The 12,587-nt window shown below is 43.6% G+C and overlaps 2 protein-coding genes across 2 annotated transcripts; both read left to right on the forward strand.

The window, feature by feature from the left end:
* Positions 1–1,347: 1,347 nt before the first annotated feature.
* On the forward strand, positions 1,348–2,079 carry LACBIDRAFT_314207 (uncharacterized protein; the record flags this gene model as incomplete). The annotated part of the gene is made up of 1 exon (XM_001877562.1): positions 1,348–2,079. The coding sequence occupies one exon, from the start codon at positions 1,348–1,350 to the stop codon at positions 2,077–2,079; it is 732 nt and encodes a 243-aa protein (XP_001877597.1).
* Positions 2,080–8,581: 6,502 nt separating this feature from the next.
* On the forward strand, positions 8,582–10,860 carry LACBIDRAFT_324439 (uncharacterized protein; the record flags this gene model as incomplete). The annotated part of the gene is made up of 9 exons (XM_001877563.1): positions 8,582–8,640; positions 8,713–8,726; positions 8,792–8,905; positions 9,152–9,390; positions 9,429–9,761; positions 10,146–10,283; positions 10,363–10,398; positions 10,535–10,782; positions 10,830–10,860. 9 exons carry the CDS (start codon positions 8,582–8,584, stop codon positions 10,858–10,860), a joined length of 1,212 nt encoding a protein of 403 aa, XP_001877598.1.
* Between the last annotated feature and the right edge of the window lie 1,727 nt (positions 10,861–12,587).

Below are 12,587 nucleotides of genomic sequence, written 5' to 3' on the forward strand. Positions count from 1 at the left end.
CATGGGGGGAAGAGTCAGGTGTAGCCACTGTCTGAGAAGGAGGTGTAGTCACTGTCTGAGAAACAGGTGTAGTGGCAGTCTGAGAGCTTCCAGCAGTAGCCAAGGTGTGAAACTGAGTGGTTGTCTGAGGGTTCTCGACAAAGTCACGTGCTTTTGATGGCAGCAGAGAATACACGAGGCGGGTGAGATAGAGAATAAAGCGTGCCAGTGTGATGCGACTTCACGCCGGCACGTTCCAGTGACCCAGGAAGGGGGACGTTGTCACCTGATGCCAGGCTCTGGTATCCCAGAGGGGAGGCGTTAGGCTGCCTGGCCATAAGACGATAGTGTGACCTGATCCACATTGTGTATATAGTGGTAATCAAGTAAAGTACAAAGAAGACGTAGCACAACTATATACAACAAGATACAAACAATAGTAAATGATGCTCCCATGTCATGTAGAATTACTAGGACACCTGTCCACTGTTACAAAGCCCCCCCATGAGATTGGAGCATCCATGCTAAGTAGTTTTAATGCTGTCCCCACCTTTGTCTATGATCCTCATCCCGTTTACATATGTTCTGAATTCGACGCCCTGCTCGCTTGCCACGCTTATTTCTCTTGTACTCAACGTCCTCCATTTGGTCCTCCACTTTGCCGTCCTCCAGGTCACTGTGGGAATTATGGGGGTAATCATATTGTACCGGATCTAGAACCAGGGGCTCCGCTGAGGCCATCATGTCGCTTATGGCGGCCAGGTGCACTGCTTCAAAGGCTCTGGGATCTGTGAATGCAGTAGAGTGAATGTCTGTATGGCTGTAATTTCCAGGATTGGTCTAACCAATTCAACGATTAGGGTTGTTCCGAACGTGACACAGGTCATGAAGAAAGTCCTTGGTCCGACGCCTTTTTTGATTACATTTCCTTGCAAATCCAAAAACTGAAGAACAATTCATCTTCCAAAGAATCATTCTCCCTTCCAGCTGGTGATTGTGATGGTGACAACAAATCTAATCAGCAACACGATTCAAACAAAGTGGGTTCTTGGATGATTTTTCTAAGGAGTGCACAGACTGACTGTGTGACCAGCGTCCTTTCAAGCTTGAAATGGACGATTGAGATAATCAACATTGTGTTCTGCTTCATGCCATCATCAGGGTCATATTGCGGCGAATAGAGAATGTCGATAACGACATGAAAGACTACTCCCTTTCCCCACTCAGACTGACGATTGCGATGATAATGCCAAACCTGACTTGTTGGATGGCTCTGCTAAGGCGAACTTAGTGTCTTTGAAAGGAAAACTCATTCACAGGGATACCCAACTTGATGTCCATGTCCCTTCCATTGATGAAGATGATCCCATGTCGGATGTCACCTCCAAGCTCACCTCCCAACGGCAGAGTGCTAATGGAGAAGATGTCATGCCCTACACTAACTTATCTAGTTCAAGTAGACCACATTCAGTTTGCCTCCCACCGTTCGCAGAGTTATCAGGTCATTATTATGTCCTTGTAGAAGATCTTAGCTCAGAGGTCAACAACTACATTCTGGAAAAGGCCTTTAGTGCTTTTGGCACCATGTCGCTCGTCTGTGTCTGTGGGGACAAGAATTCTGGAAAATATACTGGCTCTGGCTTCCTTGCCTTCAAAAGGGAGACAGATGCAGAGCTAGCCATCGCAACCATGAATGGCAAAAGGTTTGGCTCTCAGGAAATCGTTGTGAACTGGGGAAATCAAAAATTGCACCAAGCTCTTCCCACCACCACTGCTTCTTCTCATCGATGTAGTACGAGCGGTAGTGCACCTGCCCCTCCAGGCTCTGAATATTTACTTCACGACTCGCAAACTTTAGATAGAACCTTTCTAGAGGGATTCAAGGCCCCAGATTGCCCTACTGTTCTCGACTTGGACAGCATGGATCCCGAAGTGCTTTTGGGCACTCCCCTTTCAGATCCTGAAGACAGCACCTTATCCTCCGACACCCTGCCTCATCGCAAGACGGTTGCATTGGCGCACATGGTAAACTTCAGTCAGAAGAGGAGGAGACAACCAGCGAGGTTTCAGTGCACACTATGCACCCAAACCTTTATGTGAAGCATTCACTCTGAACTTCTCGCATAGCTGAAGCCAAGAGGGAAGGAGGAGGCAAGAATGGGTGGATCTGGGATCAACACCCATAAGTGAGCAATGAGCAGTTACAAGATACTCAGCTGGCCCAACATGATTATGCATACTGTAGGAAGTACAGATATACAAAGCACTACATGTAGTGCAAGAGGATGGCAAGACTGCTGACAAGATGGTGGTTCAAGACAAAAGATCAATATATTATGTAAGATATCCAAATCTAGCTATATACCATTGTTTGACTATGGCCTCTGGGCATTCCCTTCCAATCCTGTATCACACTTTACTACAAATTCCAACTTGAAGAGTAAGCCCTCTTCTAAAGACGTTGTTGCACATAAGCTTATCAATATATTCCAGACCATCTCAATGCTCACCTGGGCATTAAGGACCACCATTGTCGTTGTTTGAAGGCATTTGGTACTGGGACTGCTCTCCAGAGACATGTAAAATTTTCTAAAGTCTCGTGGGGACTTATGCAACAATCAACCCAACATGAAGATGATATAATCATGGAAATCGAAGGGTCTACGTCTGAGCGTGGGGACGACTAAGCCCAGTGGCATGTTCCCAGCAAGTTGCGGGACAATTCCCTCTCCACCTGCTTTGCTCTCTCCCTTTACACCTCCTGCGGAGGCTTCTTCAACCTTTCCAACGTCCATCGCTCATGATAGTATCCAATTCCTCTTTGCCCCATGCTCATGCACATGCCTCATCATTTGTTCAATGGTGGTCCTCAGTATTTGATTCCTCTCCATCTCATGCTGTTATCATTCAGCCCTCAGGAGTCCGCCATGCACATGCCTCATCTTTTGTTCAACGGTGGTCTGGGCCTCATTTGTAACATCTGACTCGCTTCCTCTGAGTCACAATCTAAGTTCAGGGCACATATATATCTATGAAAGGCTCTCTGCTACTTGTGTTACTGTGCCCCTGTCAGTGTATGAATTCATGTACCTTTACAGTAATGTTAGATTTGCAATTGGAGGTCCATTCTCGCACCCATTGTCCTAGAGCATTACAGCTGATATTTGAAGGAAATGTTGACATGTCGACAGCCATCGATAGGGCATGAGATCGATAATGATTATATTATTACATACATTCGAAGATGATATTTCCTTCTTTCTTTCTTTGCCTCTCTTTCACGCCTATGTATTCTTTTTCAGATCGCTGCCCATTGGTACATCAAGGAACTCCGAACGAGGATACATCAGAAAAAAAGGGGAATACCAAAATGGCCAGAGGGCACATGTATGCAAGGGGGTCCTAGGATTCAAAAAATATACCTGGGGTTGATTTTTTTTTTAAGCGCTTACTGGCTTGACCTACCTACCTATGTGGTCAGGCACATGTCCATATATGGTAATATGACATCATCATTCTGATCACTTTGCCCCAGATACATTGCAAACCCAATTTTATGAAACTATTTCCTACCAAATGCAATGTACTATTATGTAGATGATACTAGATATAGGTGAGTGACTTGTAAATTTTATTATATGGAACATATTTCAATGTTGGAAAGTCTAGCTTATCCAAATTTTGCAATTGGGGCATTTGGTGTTTAAATTAGTATCAAGAACAAGTTTCTAAACAACTTGGCAAGAGCTTGTAAGTGACATTTAATGACTATACTTCTTTAATTGTGCCAGCTTCGACTAGGCTCTGGTGTCATGTCTGGGACAAGGACACCGTTTTTCAAAAATTACATATATGGTAACTACATGTAAATATTATATAGGGCTGTATAGTATAGTGGATTATTGCGCTTTTCTGATCTCCTTTTATGGTCAACCTAAGTTCAATTCCAGCGATTGACATCTTTTTTTTTTTCACAGAGATAATTGAACCACAAATATGTATCTTGTTAGAAACTTGACAGATTGCTAGGAAAATTTGTGAAATATATCCCCTCCCTATCTACCATTTAAAAATGGGGCAGGCACCTATCAGGGGCCACAACTATGAGGGAAAAGGTTAGATATTATGAGTGAGTCTTCCCATCAGCATGCATTTTTACACATGAAACCACAAGACAGGAGATTATGCCAAATGCTCAGATTAATTGCAAAGCAGATTTATGTTCGAGTTCCTCATGTTGAGCTAACAAGGATAAAGTACTGAAAATTACAATGAACAGGAATAATGATGGCTCTAGTGTCATGTCTGGAACAGCTGAGAATGTTTCAATTCCTTTCAAAAATGTGCATGTAAGAAGCAGGATACTTTACACTGATTATATATGTAGAACTATAGATCAACAGCAAGGGTTGTTCAATTATGACAGATTTATTGTCAACTTTAGATAGATTTATTGCAACACAGTCCAGATCTTGAGATTGTTACAAATTCTTTTTATATGAAGGTCAAGACTATGTGAGGAAATATTAACAACATACCAGCACTCCTGTATCAGCATTTTTAAAGCAGTACAACATTTTTTTACCCATTGATTCTGTCTTTTTGTTGCCTTTAATGCAACAACCTGCCATTAGGAGGAAGAAGTGCATGTAAAGTGCTTCCACATACTCTGAGATATTCTACTAGCATTGACACATACTTTGATGAGCAATTGCATTAAGTGGAACCGACTTTATGCTCAGAACAGCACAAATTCTCTTTTCAATGATTTAAAAATGCATTCTGGGTTCATATTAGTGTATCCTATAATTTCCCACAAGGTAAGTGAGCTATTCAAATATTTTTCGGGCCTGCAGCGCATAGCACAGGGAGAAAAGCCAGTAGGAGGTCAACTACTTGAGCAGCTGCCTATTTGGGCATGGGTGTGAGACTGATGGCTTATGTCTGTTTTTGGACGACCTTATGTCTTTTTTTGGACATATCTCAATATAGACATAAATTATGTCTATATATGGACATAAGGTGTCCCAGACATGGCACCAGAGCCTTCAACTACACCCTTAAGACAGGCTCCAAAATGCAGCCACTCGTATCGCTCAATGAGTCTCTTCATACTATTAGCGGTATGACAAATAATATGATGTGATCATTGATGGGATGGACAAATAAATAGAACTAAGACTTGAGCTCGCGATAGAGCGGCTGCCAGAAAGGTTGTGCGGGGAACTCCGAAATCATTGATTAACCCTAACGTTGGGTCCCAACCTGTGGCCTTTTTGGGCTGCGTGACAGATCATCATACAGCAACAGTACTTGGGAACATGTAGTACAGAACTGTGCCGCAGTAGGCCACCATAGCATACTCATCATACTTCAACTTGTAATGTTGTGTTAAGTTCAATATAGACATATCTACTGGCTATAAATGCTCTTTTGTTGTAGAAGTAACTACCAGTTTGCTACCAGTTCAACTCCCTAGTTGTGATTGTGAGTGATTCAAGTTGGTGGCATACATGATTGAAGAACTTTCCTTCCAGAAACAAGTGCTCTGCTTGAGTATCATGATGCATAGCACCACTGGGAGAACCCTGTTATAGGCCTCTTCCACCTCAAAATGGCGTGCGCCAGTGCAATGTGGCGAATCTTCATCGAAAGAAAGGAATTGGGTCTGAATGACTTGATAGTGCACATCTGTTGGCCAAAGGAAGGATATGTCCATTCTCGAGATATAGCCATACTTAGAAAAATGATACCAGTTGAAGACGGCATAGATGATGTGCTCTGTAAACAGTGTTGGTGACCAAAATGTGACACGCCAGAGATTGGGACCCAACGCTAGGGTTAATCAATGATCTCCGAGTTCCCCGCGCAACCTTTCTGGCAGCCACTCTAAGTATCGCGAGCTCGAGTCTTAGTTTTGTTTATTTGTCCATCCCATCAATGATCACATCATATTATTTGTCATACTGCTAATAGTATGAAGAGACTCATCGAGCGATATGAGGACCCCTGAAAGTAGTGTTGGATCCCTGATCCCAAAATCGTCAAATTTGATGATTTTCCTCCAGACAGAATTTCACGATATTTCCCAAAAATCCTCCAGGTATGGCATCAGGCATAGGATTTTCCTAAATTATATCCGGACATTACATCAGGCATAGTATATGTGTGTAGGCAAGGCTCCGGCTGCCCAAAGGCCTTAAATTCCAATGTAAGACTGTAATATCTAATCTTCCTCGTCATCTGTCCCCATTTCAACGTCGTTACTGCCCTTTTTCTTCCTCCCGCTCAATGCTTGAACTGCCGAGTTTGAATACTAATGCATGTGTACTCTTGAACAAAGATTTCGCAAGAAGCTCCTCGACGGTGATGTTGTCATCAGGTAGAAGCGAGTGTGCCCAAATCTTAGGTATGTCGATAGACAACCAGCTCTTGAGGTGGATTCAATATGGGATACACTTTTCCTTTGCTGATCCATTCCAACTCATCCAGGGGTGCTGGATTGTCAAGATCAATGAACACCTGACTGGTTGTGTTTGTCATATCTTCGTTCGTGTACGTTGGATTGAACCTTTTCGATTCCATCATGTGTTAATTAAAGTTGAACCAGTGCACTTCACGTGCGCTCAAAAATGTGGGGACCACACTCATTTTGTCCATTTTCTATCCGGACGTAGATCAGGCCCCCCATAGCTTAGGGGATTTTTATCCGGACATTCAACTCATGGATTTTCCAAAATTTCTTCAATTTTCCTCCGGACAGGCCTGAGGCCTGCCCGGATTTTTTCCAAATTTTCCTCCAGATACGGATCAGGGATTTGACATGAATTTCAGGGGTCCTGTGATACGAGTGGCTGCATTTTGGAGCCTGCCCTTAAGATGGGTTTTGTGATATTGACACTTGGCAGAGATTAGATAAGATTGAAAAAAATATTACATAATGCTTCAATATCATCAATGCCTGCAGTGTTATTGAATTCAGACTTGATTCAGCCTGATCTACATATTTTGAAGTGCATTAGCATTACAAACCTGCAGAAGATGGCCTTCCAGGACTGTTTTGAGATCATTTTGTAGAGGGTTCCATTTTTTTTTCTCAGCCTGCGGCTGACCTACCTACCCAACCCAGCAGGGTACTGGTGTTTGTAGTTGCTACAGAAGAAAATAAAATAAAATAAAATAAAAAGAGGGAAAAAGCGAAAAAAAAGAGGAATATTTCTTATCTTATCTTATCTTACAATCATGAGCTATAAACTACTGACCCATCTTTCCATCTCCACCTACAACTGGCCTTTTGGATACCTGCTATCCCCCCCATCACAATCTACTCTGTTTGGAATTTTCCAGTAAATTTTATCTGCCCTACTGCCCTCAAATTCTGGCCTAGAGCATCATTTCCTGCTCTGATTCTCTTTGGAGGTAATTAGGGAGCTGAAATTGCTAGGACATCTTGTGCAGGCCTTTTATTAGCTAATTAAACTGTATTTTGTAATGGGCTAGCAGTGATATTGTGTGGGCTGAATTAATGCTCTCCTGTGATGATTCAAGAAAATGACTATCCACATCCAAATGATAAAGCCCTGGATTACTTTAAAAAATTGGGGTGGGAACAATTGATCCTTTGCTTGATGGGCTGTATGTGAAGCACCTCCATTTTGATGTTCACAGGCCATACTACAGAATATATTTTGTAGAAGATATCATTTTCATTTCCCTTTGCATGATTACAATTCTGTACAATTACAGTCAGGATCTCCCTGATTAATGCTAGATACTCACACATAAGCTTTAAAAACAACTGTTTCTCTGCAACAGTAGGATGGACATAACAGCATATTTTGTACCTTGACACAATCCCAAGTATCAGTTCCATTTTTTTACCCAAGGCTCAGGCATCAATAGTTGTTGCATAGCTGACTTGAATCTAATTTCTTCAGGAATGGGAAGAACCCCAGAAACCTTTTTTGTTTAGGCATACATTGAATGATTTACCCATCCTCTGATTTCAAATGACTGTGGCACTTCATCTCACATTTTTTCAGCTAATATTCAAAGCTGATCAATTATCCAAATGTCAAATTGACAATCACATTCTTTCCCTGTTGAATTTCTTATCCCAACAGTTATATTGTGATGTAGTTGAAAATTGAACAGTAAAATACATAGAAATTTTGTAATAGCTTGTATTTGCACAATAATCTCAATGTATCTTCTATTTTACATGATATAAAAATGTGGTGGAAGGCCGCAGAGAGGGCAAAAGTATACGAGCAAGCCAGAGATTACACAGCCACTTGCTATCACATAAGCGTGCTATAACATAAGCATAGCTATCACATAAGCGTAGCTATCACATAAGCGTAGCTATTATGTAATAGCAACTACAAACACCAGTAGTCTGCCCCCAACCCCCGTTCGGACTTTGGAATCCTAAGACCCCCTTGCATGTATGCATCAAGTATGCATTTTACAATCGGCAATAAGAGGAATTTTAGAACTGGTCGTCCATATCCTCCAAGACGATTTATCCAACATTTTTTTGGCTGAAGGGCCTCCGTATCTCCCACCGGAAATTGAAGTCGCGCATCTTGAAGAATGGGAAATGGATTCATTTACCCAGTGCCAGGGCTCAATGATTGGAGGAATTGCTAATTTCCCAAGGTGAGGTCCGTTTCAGATCTGGAAGGAAAACCGAGGTTGTTTCATGGAAATTGAGCAATGTTAGCTTGCTAGGATGGAGGAAGAGGGTAAGTAGATGTGAATTATATTGTGTTCTGTGTCGCTCAATGATTTCCTTTCCCTCATCTTTCAGGTTGTTCACTTCGTCATTGGGTGTCTTCGCATTATACATCAGTCTTTGTCCGTGCCGCATTGCGACTCACCGGTCATCGCTACAACTTCAAGCTCACCCACTTCCCCTGTGGCTGTAAATCTTGGGCCACGACAGTAACCACGCACACCCTCCTTCCTGCTTATTACGCCTACAATAGCACCCATCTGAACTTTCAAGCCTCAATAACCACATGAAGAAGAGGAACACCAGCATGTAGTGACCCACCTAGACCGCACTTTCAAATACCAAATGAAGAAGAGTAGCAACCATGTACTGGACCCAGCTCGTCCGATACGCATTGCACCAATCCCCTCAGCGTCCCACAAACCATCTCACCAGCTGAGAACCGTCTTTGTCGTTCTCATGCTCACACGCAACCTACCTCCACTGCACCCATCCGCCTCGAATTCGACCCCTCCATGCCAATCAAGGCATCCGACTATGTATTCCCGCCTTCGCCAACCACTATCCTGGGTCGGTCTTGGGGTATAGGTAACGAGCAGTGGAAGTCGAAAGTACTAAAAGTATACCCTATCGGTCGCTCCGTGGCGCGTCGTAAGGGGAGCGAAGCCCTTAAAGTGCACGTTTGGAGTGGTACGCAGGCGGTTAGTGACAGTACGATTACGACGAGTATGTCGTCGTTGTTGGATTTGCTGGTGCCTGCGCCGTTGATGCCCCCTGTACAAGTACAAGCGAATCACAAACCACCGTCCGTGGTGCCCCTTCACCAGGACGATTCGATGCAGCCTTCGTCTTCTTCGTTTCTTCGTTAACTCTTTCTGTTCCCGCCTCAGCTCTTCCGTCCCCTAAAACCCACAAGACAAAGACAAAGACACAGCTCCACTTCTGCAACTACAAGCACACCAACACCAGGTCCATCCATCTACGCGCCCAGTCGTTCTCGAGCCAATCCAAAAGCTCAACCCAAACCCGACCCATCCCCAACCTGGTTCAAAGGTCTTCGTCTCCTCAAAGACAAAACGAAGAAACCGGATAAAGGAAATCGAAGAGAACGGGATAAGCAGGTGGAAGACGGGAGTGAGATGCTCATTCAATGTCGATGAAGTCTGGTGGTCGACCTTCGAATGTCTCCGGTTCGGGTCCGGGGTGTTTGGCTGTTGATTTGGGAGCGGGGGTTGGAGCGGATGAGGTGGCGGAGAGGGTGTTTGATATTTAGGGGGCTAGTGATTGTGTAATAGGATGAGTACTGGGAACGCTTATGGAGGGGAACACGCAATGGAAACGGGAGGCAAGTCGAGGGTTGGAGTTATTTTTTGAATCCGCTTGATGCTGGCTTCTTGACCGGTATGTTTTTACTTTGTTTTATTGTTAGTTGATTTTGCCGACCTTTGTTGTGACTAGCGATAGATGGACGGGAGAGCTGTTACGTCGTTTGAACACGACTGACTCGCCGACGTTCCACGGCCATGGGACCTCGCCTCCTCATAAATACTTCACCTTGAATGTGAAGGTTAGTGTCCCTTTCTCTTCTTACATGCAACTGCTCAATAGACGACAGACGCTGGGCCGTTGTAGCTGTTATAAAATAGAGCGGATACGGGGCCAAGGTGACTGGGTACGACAGGGTGAATATCTTATCACCACCCGCCCTTGTACATACTAGGGTAAAGGGTCAGATCGAATTTTTTCGAGGGAATTTGTACGTGATCACAACATTTTCTCTCTCATCCTCATCTTCACCCGTTCATGTGTACCATCCAGCCTGAAACAACAACTCCCCTTCGACTCTGCACCTTCGACCTAATAAGAATGTCATGCGTCACACTCTGCGTACCCACAGACTCATGGGCACAGGTATTCGAAAAAGTCTATCGCGTACTCGCGTACTCGCCCCAGGTGGACGATCGAAGATACCATCATCTTCCCGCCCCAACCAAAGTTAAACGCTATGGCCTACTTTGTGGTGTGGCGCTTGGTCAATTGCACGTGTCCTCCACGGAGAGATTTTAGTGAGGTTGTCAACGGCGGAAAATTTTGTCTGCTTGCGTCCTTCTAGCTCGTTTACACTGTACGGAGGTAATAGTTAGCCTGAGGCGACGGCGTTTACTAATGACGAGCTGGGGTGATCTTTGGCGTACGTTGATTCCTTGAATAGAGATGAACCCACGGAGTAGGAGTTCGTATTGAAAGAAATAAAAATGCAAAATGCGAAGCAGAAGAGCAACGCAGATGAAAACTTACTTTGTCGAGACCGTCCTAACGTACTATGCCCTACCAGCACCTCGGCGCACCCTACGAGTCGGCGGTCACTGATCGTCACAAATTTTGGCTGGACAAGCGTGACTCCCAATTTTCAAGTTATCACGTCCAGCAAAATCTTGTGACAATCAGTGACTTCCGACTCGTAGGGTGCGCCGAGGTGCTGGTAGGGCATAGTAGTCAAGATCAGGTCCCGAATCAAACAAAAACAGGGTAAAACTATTCAGAAACCCCCCTTTCTGGTAGAAACCCCCGTTTCTGGCATAACCTTATCCAGAAACCTGTATACACTGGGGGCATTGGCCTATTTATTCATGGAAGATATGAAGAATAAATCAGAGATAAAATAATAAATTATTCAGGGATAATATCAGCGAGGAAATGAAGAAGAAATTCAAAATTTCTTCTTCAATAACATCACCATCTGACTACAGCTTAGATCGTGAATATAATAAAAATATCTTCCGAAGATGAAAGGCCAAGGATATGCGGAAGGTATTGTGACACGTCACGCCTTGCACGTGCCTTGCAGGCCTGACTCCCCAAGCTATTGCTAGTGTTGTTGGCAACTTCTCGCCAGCTCGCCATGCCAGTTTTGCCAGCTGGCAATTGCCGGCTGGCGAGTCAAAAAATCAAAAAAAGGGTGGCGAGACCTGGCGAAATCTGTCAAAATTTCAGAGAATTACAGACATTTATGGGTGCATAAAGTATCATCTATGGTTTCCAGTGTCGGAAAATTCTAACTGCAGGCCAAACACCCCAATTTCCCTTTGAAAACCAATTGTTGTTCCTGATTTGGACACTCCAATCCATTGATCCCATCCAATTTTGACCTTTACATTACTGATGCAGACCCAAAGTTGACCCAAAGCCCTCAGGAGTGACGAAAAAATGATTGCCATGCCTGAGAAAAAAAATCAAAGATGATAACAGGATACTACCTTGAGCAAAACGACAGAAATTCAAATTTTTTCATTTGCCAGCTTTGCCAACATTTGCCAGCATTTGCCAAGCTCTCCCCTACTTGACTCGCCAGGGCGGCGAGTGGCGAATGCTTTCGGAGGTTTTGCCATCCACATTAGCCATTGCCACTCTTCAAGTGCTCTTGTTTTATTCTTCTGCTGTTCATTGGGAGTCTGTTCTTCGCTCAGGGCTCTCAAGTTCTTCTGTTTCCTGTCTCTGGGGAGGCGCAATGCCTGCGAAATCAATTTGTGTTTGCACCTATTTGGTCTCCCTATACATGGACGAGAATCAAGGAAAATCAATATTCTGCGTGACCCAGCACAATATCTGGAAATATTGATATACAAATTGGGACTAAAACAAGTTTTTTAGGGAATGGCCTGAGAATTTCCAAAGCAAGTCAATGATGAGGTGTAGATATCTCCCTGATCTATGGGGAGCAGTAAGATTATTTTTGATATTCTCGGGCCATTCCCTGAACAATCAAAAATAAAGTGTAGTCTTACTATAAAGTGTAAGGCCCATTGCCTGTGCAAAGTAGTTATTTTGTTTTCAAAACTGCCTGTGAAATGTGTTAAATTAGATTACATAA

The sequence above is a fragment of the Laccaria bicolor genome, genomic scaffold (genome assembly GCF_000143565.1).
Source record: "Laccaria bicolor S238N-H82 LACBIscaffold_5 genomic scaffold, whole genome shotgun sequence".
Classification (NCBI taxonomy): domain Eukaryota; kingdom Fungi; phylum Basidiomycota; class Agaricomycetes; order Agaricales; family Hydnangiaceae; genus Laccaria; species Laccaria bicolor.